The sequence below is a fragment of the Chionomys nivalis genome, chromosome 1, assembly GCF_950005125.1.
Source record: "Chionomys nivalis chromosome 1, mChiNiv1.1, whole genome shotgun sequence".
Classification (NCBI taxonomy): Eukaryota; Metazoa; Chordata; class Mammalia; order Rodentia; family Cricetidae; genus Chionomys; species Chionomys nivalis.
This window is the reverse complement of record NC_080086.1, coordinates 103676951-103704273: the sequence shown is the minus strand read 5'-3', so window position 1 is coordinate 103704273 and position 27323 is coordinate 103676951. Positions and strand designations below refer to the sequence as shown.

At 49.0% G+C, this 27323-nt stretch overlaps 1 protein-coding gene across 3 annotated transcripts in view; it reads left to right on the top strand.

The window, feature by feature from the left end:
• Window positions 1–27323, top strand: part of Asap2 (ArfGAP with SH3 domain, ankyrin repeat and PH domain 2) — a 155309-nt gene that overhangs the window by 96218 nt on the left and 31768 nt on the right. For all 3 annotated transcript variants that reach the window (XM_057789713.1, XM_057789705.1, XM_057789720.1), the window contains exons 8-15: window positions 2957–3032; window positions 3249–3335; window positions 8296–8399; window positions 8494–8563; window positions 12218–12305; window positions 17232–17280; window positions 17365–17531; window positions 19952–20085. In XM_057789713.1, coding sequence (XP_057645696.1) covers window positions 2957–3032; window positions 3249–3335; window positions 8296–8399; window positions 8494–8563; window positions 12218–12305; window positions 17232–17280; window positions 17365–17531; window positions 19952–20085 — 775 coding nt within the window. The remainder of the gene's footprint in view (window positions 1–2956; window positions 3033–3248; window positions 3336–8295; window positions 8400–8493; window positions 8564–12217; window positions 12306–17231; window positions 17281–17364; window positions 17532–19951; window positions 20086–27323) is intronic.

The window sequence follows — 27323 nt, the reverse complement described above, 5'->3', positions numbered from 1 at the left end:
GGGTAGCAACAGGCTACTTGTGGAAAGTGAATTGCTTGACCTTTTATGGACACGAGCTCAATAACCTTCTGAAATGCAAGTCTTCCCGTTTCCTCTTCGGTTGAGGGCTGGTGTGGGCGAATGTGGGGGTTGTGTCCTCACATGGTTCAGTTCATACTCGGGAGGCAAAACAAAGCCTGAGAGGCTTGGCTTTCGGACCCTGGGAACCTGAGGTCACATGTGTGCTCTGCATGTTGTGCAGCCCTTCACACGGCCTCTTCAGGTGCCCTCGCCACGGCTGTCTTCCACATGGCATCTAGACCCTTAGAACGACTTCCATGCACCTTAATTTTGCTTGTTACATTTTGTAGTTTTTTTTTTTTTTTTTAAGTATTTTGTTGTCACTGTTTTTTTATTTCACGCAAAGGCAGGCACTTGTGTCCCCTGGAGCATCTGAAGATTCGTCTTCTGCTCCTGGAGAGGGAGGGTGCTGTTCTGTAATAGCCAAGGGAAATAGGGCAGCCCTTGGGACTAAAGGAGGCGGCGACTCTCTGAGGCGGTGGCTCTCTCGGAGGTGGAAGTGTGTGTTGAGTTGCCTTGCGCTTTGAGAATGTACTGCTCAGAGCTGTGAGGGCCAACCACTGCGCTGATGAGGCTTGGGAAGAGGAGATGTGGAGGAGTGGGTTTTCATGCCAGGAAGGGGTGGGTGCCATGGGCAGACCCTCAATAGATGAGGTCCCCGTCCTGATGCGATGATAGCATGAGCGTGGGGTGCTTAGCACAGTGTGTGAGGTCCAGGAGAAAAGATCGCATCTAAAGAGTTCCATTTTTAAGGCTTGAAAACTGTGGTTGAACCGGCTAGAAAATGTCCAATAGGAAGAGAACGAACTCTGGTTTGGTAACACCAATGTTAAATGCCCTTTGACTAAAGCTTGGAAAAATGCTAACAGGCTTTGGGGACACGCACCTGTGAGTGTCACAGTGACTGACGGACGGAGGTCACGGAAGCAGCCCTTGAGCTCCTTCCCTTTGAAGCGTCCGTGGTGTCTGCCTGGTACCCTCTACAAGGAGGGCACAGATGGATGGATGTTTGAGAGTCAGAGCAGGAGTGGGTGGGGGGCATTATAGGTGGATTCATAGGTTTGCCAAAGATGAAAACTGCATACTTAGCCCAATTTTGCACCTTCTGAGTGTACTCTCCAGGAGACGTGTGAGAGAGCCAGGCTCCCGAGCCCCTGACTACACCCTTGCTCTTTCCGCCTACCTTGGGAAGAGTTGCCAAGCTGCAGATGCCCAGGGCTGTGCACCTGTTCCCTCCCCGGGTACCGCCTTTTCCTGTACTTGCATTCCCTGCCTCCTATGTTTATCTCTTCCTCTCTCTCTTGTGACCTACCTACATTACCAGAATGCGGAGTGAGCAAGGGAGTCATTACATAAAGAACTGTAACTAAGGTATGGAGATCACACGAGTTCACAACAGGAGCAACCCAGTTTCTGGTGCCCGTGGCTCTTCAGTTCTTTAAGATTTCCTTGTCAATTTAGGAAGCCCAGAGAGGCAGGGGACCTGACGTGTTTGCTCTAACTGTGGCCACAAATACCTGGACAGGTCACACTGACACGGGGACATAATTAATTGCTATCCAGAAGCATGTTCTGTGTTTAGAAACATTAAACACAGGTAAATATCTTGTCACTTATGTTGAGTGACTGGCTACATTGTTTTCATGACCCTTTTGTTTTGTGGTACACTTAGGGTGAAAGAGTCTCATGGGACCATAGATGACTTTAAAAGAAAAAAAAAAAAGAAAAATCACCTAAGTAAATATAGATGTGAGACCCAGGTCACTTTCTTCCCTCCCCCCAGATTTTTAGTTATCATTTGTTTTTTAATTTGTTTGGGCGCATAGGTATGTGATGCTTACATGCCTTGGGGTGACCTGAGGTCAGCAGACAACTTGGGGAGCCGGCTCTCTCCTTCCACAGTCTCTTCTGCTTCTGCCGCTGCATGTGCCTCTAGCCAATTCTCTTCTCTCCTCATCATAGGGGTGCTGGGATTCGGGGTGCACACACACCACTTCAGACATCTGGCTTTTGCTGAAGGTTGTCCAGGAAGGGTTGAGTTCTGGTTGCTTGGCTGTTTAAGTTACTTCTCTTGCTGTGATGGAATAGCCAATGAAAGCCTGCCACGGAGGGGAGCTTACTCCTGCTGTGGAGGCGGAGTCTGCCAGAGGGAAAGGTTCAGGTAGCAGGTGATAGAGGAGCAAGCTCTGGCTTTCAGCTTGCTTTCTCTTTTTTATTCCATCCGGGACCCCAGCTCACGGAATCGTGCCGCCCACGTTCACATTGGTCTTCCCTACTTGGCTAAACCTCTCTAGAAATAAAAGCTCTTGCGTCCAGACCGAGGTGTAAGTCTCCTAGGTGATCTTAAATCCAGTCAGGTTGACGGTGACGACTGACCGGCATGCTTTGGGGCTGTGCTGTAGACTAGCAACTTTGCTACCTCTCCTGAATCCTTTGTCTTAAGTGGCCTCGCAGCCCTGAGTCCCTCGCTCTAGGAGATCCCTTTTGCTATCTAACCTTTGAAACCCACCCTGCTTTCCATGTAAGTGGAGCCCGACCATTCATGTGTGTCAAAGTTGCCCGGTATTCCACTTGACTGTTTCCTAATAGAATTCCCTAGTAAGCTCTCTGGTTTACACCCTATGGCTTTTTGGCCTCAAAGCCCTCACTGCCACTGTCCAGGAAGTCTAGTTTCTATTTACTAACTTAAAATCAAGTCCTCTTTTATGTGGGGGAAATGCTCGGCCTTATTGCCGTTCCTTTCCAGTTTGTTTACAGTTTTGTCATTTTATTCTGGTTTGGCCAGATCGTGCGCGTTTCTGTTCTTCCAGGAACCCTGCCTCCTTCCCTCCCGTAGTCTCATGGCTAACAGCCTCCTCCCCCGTGACACACAATCTCTGCCTTTTCTTTCCCCCAGTTTTTTCCAGGATGGACTCAAAGCCGTAGAAAGCATCAAGCCTTCCATTGAAACGCTCTCCACGGATCTCCACACAGTGAGTAGCCTCCCTCTATATGGGGTGTCACCGTTCAGGGCCCATTTCTGCAACCTTGTGTATGCCTGCTGTGCTGTCCATCAAGGACCGGCTCTGGTGTGCCGAGGGGCGGTGTGAAGGCCATCCCCGCGTGTGCTCGTGTGTGGAAATACCATGATCTGCAACATCTAAGGGTGCCTTAGTCTTACTTTTCTCTGCTTTGTTTGCTCTTCAAAGATCAAACAGGCCCAGGATGAGGAACGACGGCAGCTGATACAGCTTCGGGATATTTTAAAATCGGCATTGCAGGTTGAGCAGAAAGAGGTGAGGGGATTTAAGACTGAAGGATCACTGTTAAATCCCACCCCCCCCGTGCCTTAGAAGCTTTGGGCTGAGTACTATGACATCCATGTTGACAGGGGCTCACAGACTCCTCTGGGACTGTATCTATTAGCCTGAAATGTCTTTTGCTTTTTAAATCTTAGTGTTATAAGACCGTCTATTTTAGGATACTTCCTTCTAGGAGCAGCAACCACTATGGGCCTGAGTGGCCGGGTGTGATGCTTCTCCTGCTCTGCCACAGTTCAGTCTGTCACATTTAGACCCCAAGTCTGTCCCCAGACTTTGTGATTTCCCTGTTCTGTGTGTGTGAACTGCTCCCACTGTGAACCTGTCCCCTGTGTGAACTTTCCCCTGTGTGAACTTTCCCCTGTGTGAACTCTCCCCAGTGTGAACTTTTCCCTGTGTGAACTTTCCCCTGTGTGAGCTTTCCCTAGTGTAAACTCTCTTCAGTGTGAACTCTACCAGTGTGAACTTTCCCCTGTGTGAGCTTTCCCTAGTGTAAACTCTCTTCAGTGTGAACTCTTCCCAGTGTGACCTTTCCCCTGTGCGAGCTACCCTCAGTGTGAACTTTCCCCAGTGTGAACTTTTCCCTGTATGAACTCCCCCCACTGTGAACTTTCCCCCGTGTGAACTCTGCCACTGTGAACTTCCCCATATGTAAACTCTCCCCCACTGTGAACGTTCCCATGTAAACTCTGCCACTGTGAATTTTCCGCATGTGTGAACTCTCCCCAGTGTGAACTTTCCCTAGTCTTTGGAGGAGGGACAGAACAAGTTCCCTTAAAGGCCTAGCCTGTTCTGTCTTTGAGGAGTTAGGTTGGGTGTAGTGGCGTGGATTTATAATCCCAGCATGGGGGAGGCTGAGGCAAGAGGACCTCCGTGAGTTTGAGGTCACCCGGTGCTGTGTAGTAAATTCTAGGATAGACTAAACTATTTAATGATGCCTTGTGTGAAAATCAAATGAAAGATGAGACGAGAGCTGGTAAGATGGCTCAGAGGGTGAAAGTTCTGAGTTCAAGTACCGGATACAACGGTGGGAAGGGAACCAACTGAAAACAATTGTCCTGTAACTTGCATGCCCATCTCACAGGTACATATCACACACACACACACACACACACACGCACGCGCACACACACACACACGCACGCACGCACGCACGCACGCACGCACGCACCACCACCACCACCACCACCACCAACAACAACAATGCTTTTTTTAACAGTAAGAGTTGGGGCTGGAGATATGGCTCAGCCGTTAAGAGCACTGGCTGCTCTTCCAGAGGACCTGAGTTCAATTCCCAGCAACCACATGGTGGCTCACAACCATCCGTAATGAGATCTGGCGCCCTCTTCTGGCCGGCAGGTGTACATGCAGAGCTCTCAGACACAAACTATAAAAAACTTTAAAAAAAAGATAAGAGTTATCTTTGCATATGGCTCCACTCCAGTGGCAAGCCATCCATGATTCTTGTCTGTTTCCCTGGTATGGTGGTGTCTTTGTGTCCCCAGACATCTCCAGGTGGTGATGATGCAGCTTTGGGATTATAATGAGTAACTCTGTCTCTAGTCCACCGTCGAGGCTATCCCTGAACTCCCAGGCTCAAGTGACCCTCCTGCCTCAACCTCTGAGTAGTGGGATATAATGGGAATTTAATGTAAATCCTCTTCCTTTTCGGTAAATTTAAATAACTGCTTATCAAAGCATAGTTCTTAGTCTATAACTGAATCTTGTTGTTTTTCTCCCAAATGCATTTACCTTTTGTGACCGAAGTCTAGGAGAGTAAGTACCCAGTATTTTCACAGATGGCAGTTTCGCATGCTTCATTCATAAATGTTTCTTCACGTAGCTTGACGACTAGTTCACTTCAGCTCTCAGTGTCTCCTCTCTCACTACAGTTGATGGTTTTCCTTAAAAAGACCATAGGATTTGGACACATAAGACGAATGAGATGGAAAATCCCCAAGTTTCGCTTACATTTCTGCTGTCGTTCTGCAAGGCCTTCTGGTCCCTGCTGAGCCCTTTCTCAGCAGGGCTACCCCTGAGTGCCTTCTCTATGATGCTGCTTTGCTAGAGATTGCTACAGCATGGTGATCTTTACCTGGTTCAGAAAGCGCAAGCCTGTGACGTTGAGGTGACTGTTCCCCATAGCGTTGGTGTGAATGGGAGAGATGTTTTTGTCTGAAGAGGCTCTAACCCAGACAGAAATGACGCATGTGGAAATGAGGAGATATGGCTGGCTTGGCAGCCGTTGGGGTATCGAGACTATGATGGGTTTGACTGTGCAGAATTTGAGGTCTGAGGAGACCAGCTTCATCAGAGAGCTGTTACCGATGGTTCTGCAGAGGTATAAAGCTTGGTGACACAGACAAGAAGTCTGGTGGCTTTTTCCTGTGGTCTGGACTAGCCAGCTCATTTGCCCCAGTGGCCCAGGGCTGTGTCAGCGGAACCTCCTTCCTTTCCCCTGGCTTTGTGCCTGCTGCCTGCTCTCAGACCAAATTCTCCACGCCCCTGAATGTGAGGATGTTTCGTGCATCAGTTGCTTTTTTGGTGCTGATGCTGAGACCGTGGGACAGTCTACGGATACAGTAGCACCTCGTTAGCAAATGCCAAGACATTGGATCACACGTCTTTCCCTGTGATGTCTGAGCATGGCTGCTCCCTTCAGTTACGATCTCCCCTGTGACTCAGACTCAGCCGAGATGTTGGGTGGATTTTAGCAGCACCGTGTCGATTCTAACTCTGCCTGTGCACTGGAGAATGGCATGGACATTCAACCACGGGCCCACAGACCGTGCCTTGTAGGTTGGTTGGAGTGGAGGCTTCCTGCTCCCTCTGCGAATCTCAGCCTAAGTCAGTACCGAATGCGGCCATCAGTCGGTGGCTCCCAGCTGCTCTTCCTTACCACAGTTTGGAGTCCCGTCTTTTCTCCCAATGTTCCTCACACCTCCCTGGTTAGACTGTTTCTCTCTAGAGAGGGTACCTCTGTGAGATCGTTCCCATTGGGAAGAACCTTACATAGAGAAAATGTGAAAACTGGGTATCTGTGCTTTATTTTGGGGGAGGAATCCTTCTTCCAGGGGGTCCTGGTATCACATGCAGGATAGTCCCAGCTTCTTGGGAGACAGAAACTGAGATCTCTGTGAGTTCAAGACCAGCTTGATCCATAGAGTGAGTGCCAGTCTATCCAGGGCTACACAGTGAGATCCTGTCTCAAAAACAAACAAACAAACAAACAAATAAATAAATAAATAAATAAATAAATAAAGCCAAGGTGTAGAGCATTTACGAGCATGCACAAGGCCCTGGGTTCAATGCTTAATGCCCCCAGTGCCCCTGGATATTGCATGCTCTTTCTGTCAGTCACTTTCGTCTTCTGTTTTCTCCATCCTGTGTACATCTCCATGCCCCCATCTCAGTGAGGTCCACATGGGTAGACCTGCTGGGATGCCGCTGCTAATGAGAACCTAGATGGGAGGTGGTCTTGGGGTTTAGGTGAGGAAGCCGGTGCTCTTGGTTCTATGAGTGCATTGCTCTCTCTCTTTCTCGCTCTCTCTCTCTCTCTGATTTCTGCCCCTTTTCAAGTGTTCCAGTGTAGTGGCCATTGGCTTGTCAAGTAGCAGGCCCTGCTCTGACCCTTGCCTCTCTCTGACTGATTTTTCCGTCTGGATTTGTGACCTTATGCTCAGCCCTAGCTCACTGCTGGCCTCTGCTGAGTCCTGAGCAAGCCTGTCCTGGTCTTGTCTGCCCCGTGGGAGGACGACTTGCCCAGCACCTGCAGTTCTTGTTTCTTAAGCCGTACACTGCACAAACACCCCAGAATAAAGTGGGCACAGTGCTTTCTACTCCAGGTATAACAATCTAGAAGTGGGGGCGAGAAGAGCGACTTGGGGTACAGTGTGAGAGCTTTAATGGAATGGTCTGCCAATGGCCACATGGTTTCTGAGCCAGGACTTTGAGAAGATGGCTAGGAGATGTCCCAGTCTCAGAGGTAAAGCAGGAAGGCTGGTCTCTGATTCAGGACGAGGGTGGAGCAGAAAGGCTGAGTCTTCGTCTCCCATCTTTGCCTACACGAGAGTGGCAGGGTCTGGACCTTTCCTGTCCAGCAGAACAGGAACGATGTCCATTTCTGCAGTCGTTAGGATGGCTGAGAGGTTGTGTATGCCGAGGTCTCAGTTCATTAACTCGATACACAGGGACTAATTCATTTGTTCAACCCCTAGATGCAGCAGTGAGCCAGAGAGGCCGTAGCTTCTCATGCCAGTGTGCTCACACTCGGTGCTGTGCCACGATGGCCAGCTGTGCTGCTGTCCGTCACTGTTGGGCTTGTCCCTGCTTTTCTTAGTCCTCTCTTCCAGCCTCCTCTCCCCACCCTTAGCCCAAATAACTTTATTTTTCACTCTGTCCCCGTTGCGATGGTGGTCTTTCCCAATGCTCCAGAGAACATTCTTTCCCAAGGCTTCACCATCACGGGATCTCCTAGTCATTGCCGGGGGGCCAAAATACAACCTCTCACTGCCAAGGTGGCTCATTAAAGTCAGTTTAGAAGTGCTGATAGTATAGGGGAGAAGAAGCTGGGATGGGACTGGGTCACCCATATGGGCAACAGTACCCTGCCACTCCTGTCCCTTAGTACCAGCACTAGAATTACTGATGCTTGACATGCCCTACAGCCCGATGGGTGGCTTTATGAATTCCCTGGTAAGGATTTTATCTCTCTTCTCTTCTCCTCTCTTCTCTTCGCTTCTCTTCTTTTTCCTTCTTTCTTTCTTTCTTTCTTCGTTCTTTCTTTCTTTCTTTTCTTGTGTGTGTACATGATGAGGAACAATTTTATAGTAATATTAAAACATTTAAGTACATGTTTCTTTTTTATGTAGTGCATTCTTTAAAAGTGGGACTTAAACAAGATGCATTAAAAACAGTTTCTTGACCAAATTTTTAGGACTCACAACTTCGCCAGAGTACAGCGTACAGCTTACATCAGCCTCAGGGAAACAAGGAACACGGCACAGAGCGGAATGGGAACCTATACAAGAAGAGCGATGGGTAGGTGGCCAGCCCGCTGGGTGCCGAGTTGGGATGCACACGGTTACCTTCTGTGTCAGTGTCTAAACCCTCCTACCTCCCCGTTCTCCTCAAGGATCAGAAAAGTGTGGCAGAAGAGGAAGTGTTCGGTTAAGAATGGCTTCCTGACCATATCACACGGCACCGTGAGTATCTCTCCTCATCCAGTCTCCGCTGGGGGTGGTGGCTGACGTCTGTTCTGTGAGCTCCACTGTAGTGAAGAGGTACTCTGAAGTTCCCCCACTAGGAAGCTTGTGCCCTCATTTGTGGGGTACCCGCAGCCTCGGTGTGTTCTTTTGGTCACGTGTAACCTGGTTGCCAGCTTCACCAAATCCAGGACAAACTGTTCACTCGGGCCACCTTTCTCTAGTAGCCTTTGACCTCCAGGAACTGTCAAACGCGCTGTGCCTGCTAGCATCAACCTGGATTTCCTTCTTACAGAGAATTCTGCTGTTATTAAAGGAATAATCTTTCTAGCCATCAGAATTTTGGGAACCAGATCTAGAAAACAAGGGAATTCCCTATCTTTTTTCTGGCAGAAATATCGGGTGCCGTGCCAAACTTCAGTCAGTGTTTTCTCTCTATCATCCCGTGTGTAAGAGAGCGCATGCCACATGATGGAGGCTGAGATGGGCTTGAGAACGGAGTTGCCTTCAGCCTAGTTTTCAGAGACCAGGAACTCACAGCCCTTTGTCCCCTCACCTGGTGTGACTGGGGCTGGTGAAGCTGGTCTGGGTGTCAAGGCCACATGAGTCTTTTTCTTAGTCTTCTTTTCTCCATCCTGCAGTCCCCTTAAGAGGCAGGATTGGGCAGAAGCACAGGTGGGCTTCTTAGCACTTTTGCTTTGTTTTGCTTTTTTTTTGAGACAGGGTTTCTCTATGTAGCTTTTTGGAGCCTGCCGAGCTCACAGAGATCCACCTGCCTCTGCCTCCCGAGTGCTGAGATTAAAGGCGTGCACCACCACAGCCCATCTTTAGCTCTTTGGAGTAACCAAGAAAGCTTCACCTAAAGATGTCACAGAAGCAAAGACGATGCTGTGGGAGTCTGAGGAAGGGAGTGTCTCCTTCACTTTCGATGAGTCCATTAAGGGCAAGCAAGGCACTAGAACTGATTTGTCCCAAGCAACCATGGTCTCTGCTGCTTCGGCCCTGGGGACTCACTATATCTGCCAAGGTCACCCGTCTTCCCTTAACCCATCCGCACCTCACTCCTGAGCCTCGAAGTTTGGACTTGGATGCTCTGTTTCCACACAGCAGGTGGACAGGAGTGAGGGGGTGCGGCTGCCTGAGACTAAGGGAAGCAAGCTTGTTTAACCATGCGGAACATCAGGACGGCTGGGCCGCCTCATCCCCTCTGCTGCTATGTTTCCTTTCCACAGTGTCCATTAGTTTTCTTTAGTTCCAGCACACTGCCTCAATGCAGAAATCATTGTTGCGTGAGGGCCACGTTTCCTTGCTTACACTTAGAGCTCCCATGTCACAAGGAATATTTGCTTTCTTGGGGTCCCTGAGGGGCAGGACCTCCACTTAAACCAGCTACGGGGGAGGGCAGGCCTGGTGATTCCTTGCTGAACTGGTTCCGAGTAACTTCCAGCATTCCAGCTTCCTCTGCAAAGGCTTTACAAGAATTCTTTAAATTTTGATGGGTTGCCCCAGTTTTGGAGCAGACAGTAGTTATAATTATCTTCACCAGGATGCTGCTGCTTCTCTTTACAGTGTATGTATTTTTTAAGAGCTATGTGCTTTGAGGTGAGCCCTCTCAAGGAACCTCCTCTTGGGGGAGGCATTCTCTGCCATTAGCAGCCACTTCCTGCTATGTCTGTAGGTGGGTCCCAGCTCAGCCTCCACCTAACAGCCTTGGAGGAGCCTGCATAGCCCGCGAGTTGTTCTGTGTGCCCTGGCAGTCAGGCTCCTGGGGGGCCCTCCGTGTTCTCACGCCACCCAAGTGTTTACCTGTTGTAGACGTGAATTGTCTGAGCCGAGAGTGAAGTCTGGGAAATGCATCATTTGAGGGTTTTTGTCTGACTCCTGTGTAGCTTGCCTCTCTGGCTAGTGGCTTGTGGCTGCACTTTGTTCCCACTGTCAGAAAAAAACAGGTTCCCAAAGGTGGGTTTGGGGAAGTGGGGATCTAAGAGGAGCAGTGCCTGACACAGCTGGGAATTGGGTCTGTGGAATGGGAAGTTCCTGGGGCATGCTCGCACTACTGGGAAGACGGGCCCTTCTGGAAGCTGGTAGCCTCTGGGAAGTGAAATTGCTGCACTTTTTGCTCCCATGGTAACCATCTGGGTACGGGTCCCATCTGGGATGGGTACCGTGAGGGTCGGCATTGGTGTCGCCACAGCAGGCTGTGTTTCTGGAACTGGTACATTAGAACTGGGAAATTAGATGCTCTGATTAGGTGTCTTCTTGACCAAGTCCACAGCATTGCCACCCCACCAAGACCTGAGGGCTGCATTGTGCCCAAAGAGTTGTCTGCTGCCTCTTAGAGGGCCCAGCATTTTAGTATGTCTGTCTGTCTGTCTGTCTGTAGTCCATCTGTGTCTGCCTCCTGAGTGCTGAGATTAAAGTTGTGTGCCACCATACTTGGTTAGCCCAATAGTTTAAAAAGTAATTGTTATTCATTTGGAAGGAATAGCACAAGTTTGTGTTTTGAAGGTGTTCTAAAGACTATAAATATGGGTTAGTGGTAAAGAGCTTGCCTTACCTGCATGAGGCCCTAGGTTAAATCCTTATGGCGTCAATCAGTGGCTTTTATAAGCCTGAAACGTTTAGTAGAAAGAGGAGTGCCATGGTTAAGTGGAAGAATCACTAATAACCTCTGCCCTAGCGCTGCCAACTCCAAGGCTGGTAGGGACTTCCCTATTGCTAAAGTTTCCTGCTAAGCCTGGGCTGCTTTGGGAAGGAGCCAGCACTGCCCTCCAGCCAGATCGAATAATGACTTTGTTTCTTTACAAATGGCAGTGGGGGTGGGGATGTTAGTGGATAGAACTTTCTCTCTTAAATTCCCCTCACGTCTTTGTTGGTAGCTAATAATCCGAACGAGCAAACAGCAAGTGGTTATTAACTGAAACCCGCCAGGGCTGATAGTGCGTAAGATTGCTTGCTGAGGGTCTGTGGGTCCTTCTTAGCCGCCATCTTTAGGTAGCTATATTTATGGCCTTGAGTCCCCAGTCCAGATGAAGGCCTCAGGTCTTTTCATGAACTTGGTTTTCCTTTGTTGGGAGTGAGAGTTTGTCTTTGGGCATAATTACCTAGGTAGAGAGAGACAGTGACACAGCAGGGAAGGGAGGTGGCAGAGGTGGGGAGGGAGGAAATGTCAGACCTCTTCATGGTGGCTCTCAGAAGGTGTCCTGGTAGGAGCTGTGGTTAACTCTGTGAGACTGTATATGATCGAGCCCGCTGCAGTCCTACCATGGATGGGGTTGATTGTCTCTAGACCCTATCCTGTTGAGTTGCTAATTGTTGTCTATTTGGCTGTGGCTGTATAGTTGTAGGTAGAGGGGAAATCATCTTCATTGGGAATGAAGCCACTGGTAGGTTTCCCACACTCCAGTGGGTGACCCCAAACCTATGCACATTTGAATAGCACTAACTGGATTTAGTGGGTTGTCCATAGAAACCTTGTGTGCGCCCTGGCAGAGAGGGCAGTGACCCTGCCTCCTGCAGGACTGAGACCCAAGGAACCCCAACATTCCTGTGTGTCCTGTCCCTGATACAAACTTCTGCGGGCTAGGAAGATGTCTTCTCTTGAGGACCTTCTGTTTCCCACTCACCCCGTGTTTTACATTTGTTTCTAAACAGGCCAACCGGCCACCCGCCAAACTCAACCTGTTGACCTGCCAGGTGAAGACCAACCCGGAGGAGAAGAAGTGTTTTGACCTCATCTCACGTAAGGCTCTTTCTCAGACTGTGCAGTGCTTACTTTACACGTTCCTGGAGAATCATCCTTTTGAGGAATTAGTCTTCAGATGGGTGAGGCAGGAGGATTATGAGTTTGAGGTCCATCTAGAGTAGGTTCATGGCGAGATCGTTTTCCAGTGGCCTGCCTCTTTTGTTTCCAGTGGTGACTGATGGGTGGCTTTGCAGGACTTTGGGTTAAGATTGGCCTTTGGAGAATTCCCGCTCCATCTGCTCTGTAAACTGAGAGCCACCCTCTCCGCCCTGAGCCTCAGCTCCCCCACCGGTAAACAAACAGATTGTATTAGGTGAGCCTCAGGCCTCAAATCCTCTTGCCTGCTTTTTTTTTTTAAATGACAGTTTTATTGCCTGGACCTTCTATCTTTTATGTGTGTGATGTTTAAAATGTCATAAGCAGAGGCCAGGGAGATGGCTCAGTGGGTAAAAGGCCCTTGGCTGCCAAGCCTGACAACCTGTGTTCTATTCCTGGATCCCATATGGTAGGAGTGGATCTGTCCTGCAGATTGTCCCCTGACCACACACGCGCACCACAGTACACGCAAGTCCCCTCTACCCAAAGCACACATTAATGTAAAGAGGTATTTTTCTTTTTTTAATGCTCAAAGCGGAAATGATTATTAGATCTTCAATAAAGCCCTTGAACTTTAGTGATTTTTTTTACCTCTTGTTTTTTTAAGTTATTTTTCCCACTACAGAATTTGTCTTTTTCTCCTGTGTATTCCTCTCCTTTGTGGTGCACACAAAGAAACTGTCACAGAACCAGCCGTTAAAGCAAATGTTACCCAGAATCCTCCAAGAACAGGAAAGGGGTTCGTGATGTCTTAAGGAAAATATGATAGCTAAGTTTTGTCCTTAGTCATTGCACGCGACATGATTACAGTTCCGGGAAGGGTGGACCAGTCTGCACTCTAAAGTGGTGCCCCCAGCTGTCCAGCACAGCGGTTGACACCAAGCTCTGACCTGAGGGGCGTAGGCAGGTGGTATGTCCCGTCATCCTTAGCACCCCATTCTGCGATCGGCTGCATTCTGACCACATTGTTGAGACCTTGTAGCTAGTGTCATGTGATTTAACACACACAGCAAATCAAGAAGTGTGGCCATGCCATCTCCGCTGTCTACTAGATTTCCTTTTGTAGACCTCCTGCATCGAGCTGCAGGGAGGGGTGAGCTGTGTGATATGGGAAACCTCTGGGGACTGCTGGTCGTTTATGCTGGGCTAGGGAGATTGCTCAGTGGGTTTGGGCGCTTGCTCTGCAAGCGATGGCCATGTGTGTGTCTTCAACCCCAGCACTGCTGAATTGGGTAGAGATAGAAGGATCACTGGGGCTTGGTGGCCAGTAGGGTATTCCCAGGGTCAGAGAAAGACCCTGACCTCAGGGAATGGAGCGGAAAATGACAATGGGATACCTCCTCTGGCTTTTACACACACACACACACACACACACACACACACACACGGGGCGGGGCTTGAGATTATGCTGCTTTGAGCTCCAAACCTCAGCCTGGCAGGTTCCATGTGTAGCAACAGCAAATTCTCTCTGTTACATCTACAACATAAAATGCCGAGCCTTGACTCTGGTTTAAAATGTGACCACTGTGTGTCACCTGCCTCTAGACAGCAGCCAAAGCTTGAGTTAAAGGAAGAAAACTCAATGATGTCGTTAGATGTCTACTGGTAGCTGGAGAAGGGTTTTTCCAACCCTTCATTTCTAAAACAGAAGTCACCTGTTAGAAAGCTGGCTGTTACCGTCAACGTAAGATTCTCCTGGTGACTGAGCTTCCTGGGCTTTGGGCGTCTCAGCCAGGTGGGAACAGCACCTCCCCCAGCTGTCACCTTCAGCATGACTGGCGGGTTCAAGCGAACAGCACAGGTGCAGAAGCAGTTGCTATGGAACTTTCCATCCTGGTAGGAGGAGGGGCGGGGCATGCACATAATGAGGGCTCAGATACCCCCACACACTCCACTAGGGTGTGAATTGTTGCATCCTGAGGATGTGGGAGAAGTGTCCGGCGTGTGAGTCTGGCTCTGCCCTGAGCAGTGCTGTGGACTTCGCCAAGGCCCCGCTGCTGACTTTGTGGCATCTTCAGGCTTATGAATAACCCTGAGAGGGCCCTGCCTGAACTGCTCTGTGAACCTGGCTGCAGGCACAGTTCCTTGTTGTGGCCTTGCAGAGCCTTAGTTATGTAGAAAACCTGTCTCACCCACTTCCTCTGCTTGGTCTTCAAGGGGCAAAATTAATTCCAGTCCCCGCCCAGTTTTTAACTCAGCAGATTTTCAAGATGCCCAAATCCTCCAGGAGTGGCTTTATGCGGGGCTGCTGGGCCTGAGTCCGTGTGAAGAGACAGGAAGTTATCGAGGAAATGCACTAGCTGAAGCTCTGGAGTGACTGTTGTCCTGAGAAAGTGAGGGGGACCTGGCTCGGCACCCTGTTCTTTCCTCATGCCTCCTCTGCCTCCTGATAGGTGGAGCAAATGCTATCAGGTGTCTTTGAGCTTAGCAAAGTTGGGAGACAACCGGGCGCAAGAGTCCAGGTGCCCTCCAGCCCCCCCCCCAATCCTTTCTGAAATCTCTCAGGATGACACACTCAGCCACCGCCTGTAAGGCTGTGATCTTGCTCTCCCAAAAGAGGGCTCCCCATTTTGATCAAGAGGCCATGGGAACGTGCCCCTCAAGGGGGATTTGTCTGTTGTAAAGCCAACCCTTTGGGAACTGGTCCAGTCTCATGCCCTCAGGCTGACTTCCCTTCTGTAAACGCAAGTGTTGAGCCATTATCCTTGACCCACACTGGCACCCTAGGAAGGGTGGTGATTAGAACTGAGCCAACTTGGCCAGCTCCTGAGCAGGATGGGGCACAGGAACCCTGGTGGCCTGCCTTTCCACATGGCAGAAGCTCATGCGAATCTCCAGAGAACCTGAAAATAGAGCAATGTTTGGACATTTTCACATGGAATAACCTCCCACTTCTCCAGTCAATGCTGACAGAATTAGCCAACAGCCAACCCAAGCCGTACCCGATCTGGCCGTGAAGTAGCTCAGTGTGGGCCCGGGGCACTAGCAGGCCCTCCAGTCTCAGCTTCCTGAGAACTCTGAGCTCCGTGTGGCAAGCTCCCAGCTCGAGCTGTGGATCTGCCCCTCTGGCCCTCTTCCTAGGAGGCTGGCCAGGATCATAAAGTGCCTGGGCTAGGAAAAAGTGGCCGTGTCTCTTTTCTCACTCAGTTGAGTGCAGTCCAATGTTTGCCTGACATGAAGTAGTTTTCTATATCCGTCCCTCTCATCAGTGACAGGTGGGACATAGAAAAGTATTGTTCCCCCCTCCCCCCTGGTGTGCTAAGATTTTTAAAGAAGCAAGCAAAACCAAAACCAAAACCACGACCTGGATCCTCTGCCCTGAACTTCACTTGTGTCCATACTTGACCCCTCTTGATGTTTGGCCCCCATCCAGGCAGTTCCTCAGGAGCCCTCCTAAGGCCAGGATTGAAAGCAACTATTGCAGAGCCGTGTCCACCCGTTATCTTTTTTAAAACATTTTATTTGTGTGTGTGTGCATGTGCCCATTTGGAGACCAGAAGGCGACTTGTGGGGGTTGGTTCTCTCCTCCCACCCTGTGGGTCCCAAAGATTGCTCTCAAGCTTCCAGTCTTGGTGGCAAGTACGCTCGACACTGAGCCCCCTCCTCGTGCTCTGCTTGCTTTTAGGGTCATCAATATTTTCTTGTGCCACCAAGAAGAGTGTCACTCTGCGTCCCTTGCAGAAGTTAGACTTCATTTTCTTCTCTTTTCAGACTTAGTTTTCTTTTTTAACTTTCTTGTTTTGATCGATTCTGTGCATAGATTTTGTGGCTATCCCTTGCCCAGCTTCTGCGTGTGTGTGTGTGTGTGTGTGTGTGTAGATAATAATAAGCCAGTATGTGTTACTAAAGAAATCCACACTGAGGAAGGACCCAGGCATAGTACTGTGAAATCCTACCCAGAATACACCCGTTTTCTACTCACAGCCTCGTTCTGGTCCCACGATTCCCCACCCCCCAGGCCCCCACATTGCATTAAGATCTTATTTAATCTTGGCCCCCAGCGGTCTCGTTTCTGCCCTCCTCCCTTGTTTGTGTTGACCCCTCTGTGTCTTCTGAACACTGCTGTCTAGTCTTGTTGTGAAATGTCTGTCAAGTTAGGTTTTCCCGTGTTATGAGGACTTAATTGAGATTGCACATTTTTGGGGTAGCACAGGAGTGAAGCTGTCCCCCCCATGCGTCCCCACTGTGCTCACAGGGATCACAGCCCCCCTCCCAACACTTGTAAAACACGGCAAGCACCTGCTGCCCCAGTGTGATCCTGCCTCTTAGACCGTTATTTAACCGTGTCTTTTGGGTTAGTTATGCTTGTGTGGTATTCTTAGAATTTATGATAGAGTATTAATCCTTTTTCTAAGGGAGCCAGAAAATGTCTAAGATAGCATTTTCTCAGAAAAGGCTCTCGTTCGCCAGAAGGATGGTCCACTTCTTGCATCCTATTGCTAAGTAAGCATGGGCAAGCAGATCTGTGTGAGTTCAGAGCTAGCCTGGTCTACATAGGAGACCCTGCCTCAAAAAGTGGGAGGGGAAAGGCACTTAACAGTTCCTTGGGGGCAGGGGATGTCTGTGATGAATATAGAAGTTGTTGGACGTTTGGTTTCTGTTCAGTAGCCTCACTTCTCAGGAAGCTACATGTTTTAGACTAGAATGGGCAGGTTCATCAATTTGCATTACAAAGTCACAGTGACTGAAGCATTGGCACACACCCATGCATGCACGCGGAAACCTGGAGGATTGCTCAGCTTTGTTAATACGGTGGAGAGCACATGTCATTCGCGCCGTGAAGTCCAAGCCTGGCCTCGCGGTAATAAGTCTCCTCTTGCTGTGCAGATGACAGGACGTACCACTTCCAAGCCGAGGACGAACAGGAATGTCAGATGTAAGTACTGTGGGCTGGGCTGGGGCCAGGGGTGGGAGTGGGTGTGCTCTCCCTCTAACACCCGAGCTGTGGCTGTCTGTCCAGATGGATGTCTGTACTGCAGAACAGCAAGGAAGAAGCTCTGAACAATGCATTTAAGGGCGACGACAGCACTGGGGAGAACAACATCGTTCAGGAACTGACCAAAGAGATCATCTTGGAGGTGCAGAGGATGACAGGCAATGACGTGTGCTGCGACTGTGGAGCACCAGGTGACCCGGGGACCGCCGCCACCCAGTTCTAGGGCGTTTGGATTCCGCAGGCTTGCGTAGAGCCCGCCCATTGATTTCTAACTGTCATTTCAAACATGAAATCGGTGCAGCTCAGTCTGCTCATCCACTACACAAATGCTTAATGAACTGTTCAGAGCGCAGCGGGGCCCATGGGTGGGAGATGCTGGCCTGCTGGGCCCAGGGCAGGACCATGGGAAGACAGCCTGGTGCAGATGAAAAGATTGCAGTGCTCTTTGGGTAGTGAAGAAAACTGAAGGGCGCAGTGGGGATGAGCTGAAGGTCACCGGTCTTACAGGCTCTGAGACGCTGTGAAGGTCCATTGGGGGCGAACCGTTTGAAGCCACTTTCAGGCACACTCTGGCTCTGACACCAGGAAGAGAGCCGCAGACTGTCAGACGACTGTAAGAAGAGCGATAGGTCTCTATTATCTGTCATATCCCGTGTTTGCATTTTAATGTAGTTTATCAGAGGATTCCTGTTAAGGCACATAGTATCTTTGTGGATATTAACAACCAGAACTTTACAGCTTGAGGAATTGACGTTTAAATTAAGATAGGGGAAGCGGGGCGGTGGTGGCGCACGCCTTTAATCCCAGCACTTGGGAGGCAGAGGCAGGCGGATCTCTGTGAGTTCGAGGCCAGCCTGGTCTACAAAGGGAGTTCCAGGACAGCCAGTGCTACAGAGAAACCCTGTCTCGAAAAACAAAAACAAAAACAAAAAAAAAAAATTTAAGTTAGGGGAGGGCTGGGGAGTCAGGATGGACACAGTACTTGTTTGAATGCTTGCTTACCCTGGCTTCCCCCTCACTTGGTTCTGCGACAGTTTCTATTGAAAATGCAACTGCAGTAGAGTGGACAGTTAGAAATGCCATTAAGTTCTTGTTTTCCTGAGTTTCTATTTGGTCTCAGATCTATTAGAAATATCTTTGTGGTGGGAGCAGAGGCAGCAAGGAGAGTGTGCTCTTTCATAAGGAAGAATAAGAGTGGTGGAGTACTCAGATGCTTAGAGCATTTTCATAAAGAGATGATGCTGTCAAATGCTAAGGCCACACAGATGGTGTGAAACATGCTGTGTTATCTGAACGTGTATTGTTCCCCCAAGATGGGATGCACACAGAATAGCTGAGGTGCCTGCAAACAGGGATGCTAGTAATAATCGCTAATGCAAGTACAATTGTGTGTGTGTGTGTGTGTGTGTGGTGTGTACGTATGTGTACTGGGGATTGAATTTAGTGACTTCCACGTGGTAGGTAAGCACTGTACTTTGGAGCTAAAGTTCTAGCCCACATTATTTTTTTTCCAAGATTTATCTGTTTGTTTATTTTCCTTGGAGTTGTGTGTGTGACTCTAGGTGAGTTTATGTGCACCGTGTGTTTGTGTGTGTGTGTGTGTGTGTGTGTGTAAGTCTGGGTGACTTTATGTGCACCACATGTGTGTGTGAGCCTGGGTGAGTTTATGTTCACCACATGTGTGTGTGTGATGCCCATAGAGGCCAGAAGAGTGCATCAGATCCTCTGGAATTGGAGTGACAGATGGTTGTGAGTAGTCACATGGGTGCTGGGAGCAGACTTCAGATCTCTACAAGAGCAGCAGGTGCCCTTACCAGTGAGCCATCTCTCCAGCCCCTCTCCCCCCATCCCCAATTGTTAACAACCAGACAGTTTTTTAACGAATTTCATGATGACCTCGGGGGCAAGATCGTCATGCTTGCCTGTGGAGAATCTCTAAAGGGCAGCAAGCACTCCTAGGAAATCGTGCTCCAATGCGTCTTATTTTCAGTGCTCTGTAAATTCTGCATTTGCCTGTCAAGTATTGACTAGGTCCACAGTGTGCACTCAGCACCTGGTAGGATACTTACAGTGAGGAAGTGAATGTCCCATGTGGGGAAGGTGTAACTCGAACTTGGGGAGACACAGAACGGCTGTTCACGCTGCACTAGCTAGCCACAGGCCCTGAGCATACAATGAGATAGCATGCAAAAGTACTCTGATGTCTGACGCTTGCAGTGTGATTGACTCTTCTCCATCCCGGATCCTGAGCACAGCCCTTCACAAGCATGAGTATTCTCTGTTAGTGGTGGTACCTGAAGACCTTATCCATCCCTGCAGTGCTATGCTCTTCCTGCTCCATTCTGTGACATGGTCAGGCAGAACTGGGGTGGGTGCTGCGGGACTAGCCCTCGCGGTCACTGCAGTGTATGGAGGGAAAGGGTTGGGAGGAGAAGAATGAACACCTTGTCGTTGGTTGTGGGTTTGGTGTAATTTTAGATGACCAGGGTACCAGCTATATCACGGGTAAAATGCTCTTGTTCAAATCTCCATGTTCAGCAGCCTGACCGGGAGAAACTTCCGTCTCCTGTTGTCTGACGGCTGACTCATGAGGACCCCTTCTCTTTGGCAGATCCAACGTGGCTCTCCACCAACCTTGGCATCCTCACTTGCATCGAGTGCTCTGGAATCCACCGGGAGCTGGGGGTCCATTACTCCAGGATGCAGTCCTTGACCTTAGATGTATTGGGAACGTCTGAGCTTCTGGTAATTTGATTTAGAAACTCGTTGATAACGACTCCCTCTCCACTACCAACGAGTGAGGGCACGTCTTATTATGGGATGTTATTCATAAATGCAAAGAGTGGAAACGTCCCCAGACAAGGGACACCGAGGCTGGTGGAGGAGTCTTCTGAAATGGCTGAGGTGGCAGCCAAAGGCCCATTGCTTCCTTCCACTAACCAGGCACAGAACCCAAGCCTAAGGGCAGTGAAGGGTTTACCGTGCCCAAGTCATCAACCAGTTTCTGGCAAGACTATACCCACGTTTGACTTCCCGCCCTCGTTGGCCTTCCTGATCTGTATTAGCCCTCTCAGGAGAGATACTGGCTTCTGTTGTAGCCCCTCGCTTTTCTAAAGTAGTCTTCCATGCCTGGTTCACTGCTAATACGGATGTTCTGTGATAGAGGGCTGGGGAGATGGAAGTGTGTTTTGAGAAATACCTTTTGGTACTTGATTCTGTGGCCTGACTGAGTCATGAGGCCGATTGCACACCTACCTGGGCCTTGGTGCCGCTTCAGAATCTGTAGTTTCTATTTGGAAAGCAGTGCTCGAAACCATTTCTTGAGATGACTGGGCACTGGGTAGTAAATAGTAAGTCGATATTGATTGCCATTGATTTTACTGTCAAGAGCAATAATCTTGACAGAAGATCTATTCGCGTGGTCAGTAGTATTCCTCTCACGGGGCCCTACATCTTCTTGACATCTCCGAATCAAGTGTGTCCGTTTTCTTGATGCTTCTGGCTGTCTTGGGGAAACTGCCCTGTCATTCCGAGGAATTCTTTGTTTGATATTTTTAAGGCAAGAATGAGGAAAAGCTAGTGTGGATCTCAGACAGCACCGTCCTTGGTTACACCTTACAAATGAAACAGACTCAGTCCTTCCTCAGGGTGCTCTTGCTTATCAATACAATCCCTGCTGCTCATATTAGGGCGCCTGGCCCACATCTCAGAGGTGTTTTAATTTACGGCATCTCTGGAAAAACTGATTATGGCTCAGTTATTCAATGGCCACACCAAGTTCGCGAGGAAACAGTATCTTGGCAAACTCTGATGGACTGTGGTGATTTGTACTTTCACCGGTTGGCTTATAGCAGAGGGACATATCCAGTGATGTATGGTGAGATCATGGCTTATGCCTCGGATCATCCGATCTCTGTGACTTAGCATCCTTGGTGTAGGATCTCCCACTTTACGGGGAAGCTTTGCTTACAATACTTTAATGTACCCAGGTTCTACACCCGTTAAGTTAACCCACTCATTTTGAATCTGTCTTAGCTCATACTCACTTCTGAAACTCCTGGGATACAACTGGCGTTTATGGTGGGTTTTCTGGCCATGTGGGAAACATGTGAGCACCACATCTGCCTCTCCTCTCTCCCAACAAATGTTTAACAGCCAATTCTGAGGAGCAAAGAGCCCTCGATCGAAGCCCGCCTATTTCCCTGCTGTAAATGCTTCTATCGTCACCAGTTTTGAGTTACTCTTGTGAATTGCTGACTGTAGAGCTGGCAAAGGATGTTCAGAAGCATAGTGTTCTAGCATGCATTCATCACATAAATATAGTGCATATCAGCAACTCAAGACACTGGTAATAGGGAAACGTAGTAAAGTTTAGAAATGATAAGATTAGTTTTATTTGGGTTGGGGAGGGGGGACAGGGTGTCACTGTGTAGCCCAGCCTCTCTCCTTTCTTCCTCAGATCCCTGCATATTTAGAATTCAGGTGTGTCCTAGCTTGGTCAGCGGGATAATGAGTCTCAAATACCTAGTGTCGTCGTTGTTGACATGATTTATCATGCGTTTACATAGTATAGTTTTTAACAGTAGCAATGTTTAGCAGCTGTCTCTCAGAATTCCTAGCCATCTAGTAATTAGCTTTCGAGAGCTGGTTAGAGCTGTGCTCTGACAACGATTAATTAACTGTGTCTCAAAACGCGGGTCTAGAGAGATGCCTCAGAAGATGATGTCAGGTACCCGTGAGCAGGAGGTAGAGGTGACTGATGTCTCTGAGGTGGATGCTGGGATGTCGGGTCCTCAGTGTTGCACTCTTAACTGCCGCACCATCTCTCCAGTGTACTTTTATTTTTCTAAGATGCCTTCATAGATTCAAACCAGTGGTGTATATGGTTCTCTTCTTTCTCACCCTTGATGCGGTTTGTGATAAAAAGCTTCTTAGTGTGAGGGATGTGCCTGCCGTCCGCGTGTTGCTGGAGTTGGCGTTGCTGGACATTGGTCTTGTTATCCAGTTGCTGTATCGTTCGTACCTTTGGTCCTTTGCCCCTGAGTCAGGACCGTCTGTGTTCATTCTGTGAAGCTCTTCAGGCTCATCACACAGCTTTGATTCTGTCCTCATATCAGGTGTTTTCTATTCCGTAGACGGCCCCTTCGCTTTATTTGTGCAGAGCATTTCCAGTTTTCCACTTTTGCTTTCGTTGGTGAGCCGAGGCTTTTAAAATAACCTGAGAGAGGCAGCCAGCCCACAAGCAGGGCCTGAATGTATTTTCATTTTCTCTTGGGCATTATGTCTTTGACTAGGAGAGAAATGCTCCCCGCTCCTGTCCTCCGACATGACTTCAGCAATTTCCTCTCCAGAAGAGTCCCTTGCCCAGTTTTGTGGATTATGGCCTGGTTTGCAAAGTTTGTCTGATGCTGTGCCCTGGCTGTTTCTCCATTTTAATTTGCTGTTGTTTGAAAGCACACTTTCCTCATTGGCCCGCTGGATTAGGGCAGCATCTGTGAAGGTGGCTGGATGTGGATAGTGACCACCTCTGCTCCCTGTTACCTGCAGGTGACAGGCAGTGGGAGGGCTCTTTTGGTGAAGTTGTGCCACCCCAATCACTTTAGCTTCTATACTATAGTAGGCTTAGACTCCTTTGGGGTCCAATGACCCTTCCACAGGGGCTTCCTAAGACCACTGGAAAACACAGATATTCATATTATGATACAGTGATAGCAAAATTACAGTTATGAAGTAGCAGCAAAAGTAATGTTATGGTTGGGGTCCCCACAACATGAGGAACTGTACTAAAGGGTCGCAGTGTCAGGAAGGTTGAGAACCACGGCTCTAGAGTCTCAGTGAACCTGGTTTCAGAAACGCCTGGCAAGCTTGGGTTTTAGAGAGGTGAAATTTCTCCTTAACTTTGAAGACCATTAAAAGCAGCTTTTTGCTGGAGGGAGTCATCTGAAAAACCCATTTCACTGTCACGTGAAAAGTTACATTCCGTATTTTGAAATTTGGTTTAGAGTGGGGTGTGATGGCTCAGGCCTGTGAGCCTAACTGTGGAGGCCAAAGCAGGGATTGCTGCTGCCGTGAGCCCAGCCTGGGCTACGGAGTGAGACCCTGTCTGAATGGAATGAAGAACGTTGACTTTGAAAGCTTTCCATCATGCTGGAGGAATGTCGGGAAGCCTGGGGAGTTGGGTAGCTGACTCAGCCGTCTCTTGTGGTCTCTCAGCTACACCATCAGACGCCAGGACAGCGCAGCCTCCAGCCCTGGGACTGCTGTCAATGCTGGCATTTGATGCCACTGAGTGAGCTAAGCTGCTCTGGGGAGTGGCTGCGGCTGCTTAGAGCCATGCATGAGATTGCCGTCAGCTGCCATCCGCTGAATCACATTCGGGGTCCAGGCATTGCTGTGACTGCTTTTTTTTGTTTTTTTTTTTGTTTTGTTTTGTTTTGTTTTTTTTTTTTTTTGGTTGTTCGGTTGGTTGAATTTTATGGGTTTTGTTGTTGTTGTTCATTTGTTTTTTTTGTTTTTTTTTTTTTTAAGTGAGGCCCAGAGTATGAGAAACTTGCCCATGTAATACACGTGTAACATTCCTTCCACAGGCCGTGTGCAATCCTGTTTGTAAATCACAACACGGATACGTTTTTAGCTGCAGGCAAAGCCAAGTCCACAAGCTTCTGTGTATATTGTCAGATAAATAAGAGAACCGGCAAGGACCACATAAGAGTGTGGACTTCGTTCCTGCCCCCAAGATGTTCATGCTCCTCCCTTGTTAAGCTCTCACCATCTCTTGACTCTGCCCCTACTGGTCACCCCTCTTTGTTCCTGGGCCCTCGGGTACATTTGTCAAGAAGTATAGTCTGTGCCGGGCGGTGGTGGCGCACGCCTTTAATCCCAGCACTTGGGAGGCAGAGGCAGGTGAATCTCTGTGAGTTCGAGACCAGCCTGGTCTACAAGAGCTAGTTCCAGGACAGGCTCCAAAGCCACAGAGAAACCCTGTCTCGAAAAACAAAAACAACAACAACAACAACAAAAAAAAAACAACAAAAAAGAAGTATAGTCTGCCTTCCAGCTTTGCACCCTGCTGGGCAGAGCTGGGGATGAATAGAGAGTGGGCAAGCTAAAACAAACCAGAATAGACCTAGACTGTAGTTGGCAGAGGCCCAGATGGCTACGTGGTGCCTGCGTGTGGTAACTGTGTGGTAGTCCACCCCACTGGGCAGCTTGACCAGATCGTGTCTGGAGGAGGAGGAGCCAGCCTCAGTTTTGTGACCCCTGTGGGACCTGAGGGACTTCAGGGAAGTCTGGCTTGTGAGGACTTCTGAATCCTGTCTTCAAGTGAGGATAGAGAGGTGGAGAAAAGCTAGCAGAGTTGACATCCCTCCTTATGGGAATTGTAAGCAGGAACTCTGCTCCAGACCTTCCAAACTCTAACGACTGAAGGTTTGTAGAGGCCCCATTTCCCTGCTCTGGGTGTGTATGTGGCTCTCACACAGTCATCGTGGCCGTGAGCACGCTGCCTACCTGGACTTAGGGTCTTTCGAGGCTTTGGGGCAGGAGCTTCTGTTGCCACACCCCCAACACTGTCCTGTTTTTACAAATGTATATTTGTGTTTTACAGGAAAACTTTTGGAAGTCTCTTCTTGTCTTCCACCCTGTTGAGTGGGTCATTCTTTCTTTTCTTCGGAGGAGGCGGCACTCCAGAAAGTCAGATCATTCCTTAGGGATTGCTCCTGGTCCCACTGCCAGTGGCCCCACAAACTGCCCAAGCCACCCATTGTCTCCTGCTTTCAGGGGGGGCTTGATTGGTCTTACGCAGATTTCCTGGTTGTCTGTCCGGAATCAGTGGTCTCCCACTAGTTCGGGTCAGCTTTTTCTGTGGGTTTCTCCATCATGGTTTTGACCCCTTTGCTAGTGTTATTGCTTCTCCCTCCTTGACAGGACTTAGGAGCCTAGTGGTTAGATCCACAACTAACACCCTGCATCTGCCTCTCTGCATCTGCTTCCATCAGTTATCGGATGAAGGTTTTAGGAGATCGTGTCTACTTCCCCTTCCTAGGAGATCCATGTGTGTCTCTCTTAGGGTCCTTTCTGTTACCTTGCTTCTCTGGGGTTGTAGACGGTAAGCTGGTCATCCTTTGTTTTATGCCTATGGGCCAGGCGGTGGTGGCGCACACCTTTAATTCCAGCTCTCAGGAGGCAGAGGCAGGCCGATCTCTGAGGTTGAGGCCAGCCTGGTCTACAGAGAGTTCTAGGATAGGCTCCAAAACTACACAGAGAAACCCTGTCTTATTTCTGCCTCTCTTCATATTTTAGGCCATCTAGCCCATGGGCTTCTGGGTAATTCTTATGTCTACCCCTCCTTTCTTGCCAATGGGGTGCTAAGATTACAGATTCATGCCTCCACCTCCAGCTTTTTTGGGTCCCAGGGAACAGACTCCGATTGTCGGATTTGCAATGTAAGCCCCTTTACCCACTGCACCACATCCCTGGCCCCTTTGCTTCTGCTTCTTTTTATTTATCTATTACTATTGTTATTATTATTATTTTATTAATTTGTCTCTGTTGTTGGCCGAGCCAGTGGAGAACGACATGATGGCTTATGCCCAGTGTCCACCCCAGCTGAGGAGCTCAGTTACATGAAGGGCTGGCTCATTCTGTCATGAAGCAGCAGGAAGGGCGAGGAATTTCACTGTCTTAAGTGATGATCAGGTGACCCTCTGTATCCGTGGGTTTACCATCTACATATCCAACCAACCTCAAGTCAAAATTATCCAAAATGGGTGCTGGAGAGAGCTCAGTGTGGAAGAGCACTCGTTGCTTTCGCAGAGGACCTGGATTCGGTTCCCAGTGCCCACACAGTGGCTCACAACCATCTGTAACTCCAGTTCCAGGGGGTCTGATATCCTCTTCTGAACCCCATGGCTGTGGTGCGTATACACACACATTGAGACAAAGCAAACATTCATGCACACTAAGTAAATCTATAAGTAATGTTTAAAAGAAATTTTAGGAATTTCTAAAAGAAAACCGAAATTTCACTTTGCCTCATTCCAAAAAGTCACCCATGAATGAAGTGAGGTGCCAGCTGCAGCGTCTCTTCAAGGCCCTCCAGCTCCCTGACCCTTGAGCCTTTATTTGCTTGCAACGTAGCTGAGCCCGCTAAGGTGTCATCTGGTCGTGGGCACGTGCAGGCTTTTCTCCTTGTTATTCCCTCAATAGCGTCAGTTGACAGCCGCTTCCCTGGCATTGTCTTAGGAATTAGAAGTCATCTAGAGCCGTGTAGGATGTACCCGGGTACCCTCAGGTCTCCCACCTCCAGACAGGGAGAGGCATCTGTACCATTGAACACCCTAGCTATCCCCCTGCTGGTCAGAGTCCCACCTCAGCACATCCCACACTGCCTTCAGGGGACAGTGACAGCTCTTGTGGCCGGAGCGTAGGTTAACGCTTGGTCCTCTGCTCTGAGTATGCTTCCCAGGGGTCTGCTGGTCCCTTTCTTTCCCAGTAGGATCCTCTGGCCTCCAGCTTCCAGGGACTTTGCCTCTGTTCCAAGTGGTTCCCTGTAGGCTGTTTTATAAATTTTATAAATTGGGTCTTAGCTGATATGGGAGGCAATACGTTCCTCCATGATTTTTTTTTTTTTGTGTGTGTGTGTGTGTGTGTGTGTGTGTGTGTGTGACATATAAGTGTGGTCACTCCCTGGACCAGCTGTCCTGGCTAAGCCAGCCAGACCCAAGCAGAAGGGAAGCTTTCTGAGTCCTGGTAAATTCTCTCCTCCCATCCCCCATCCACTAAATGCAGACTAGGAGGCACTGGGATGGTCCCTCACTCACAGGAGGTAGTGTGGCTTCAGTCATTATTTATTTATTTATAATTATTTGTTTGTTTAAATGATTAAGCTCAGTTAAAGAGTGGCGCCAACATTCTATATAGCATAGACTACTGAAGCAAGCTGTCTATACCAGAAATCCCATTATTGATATTTGGTTCCATGT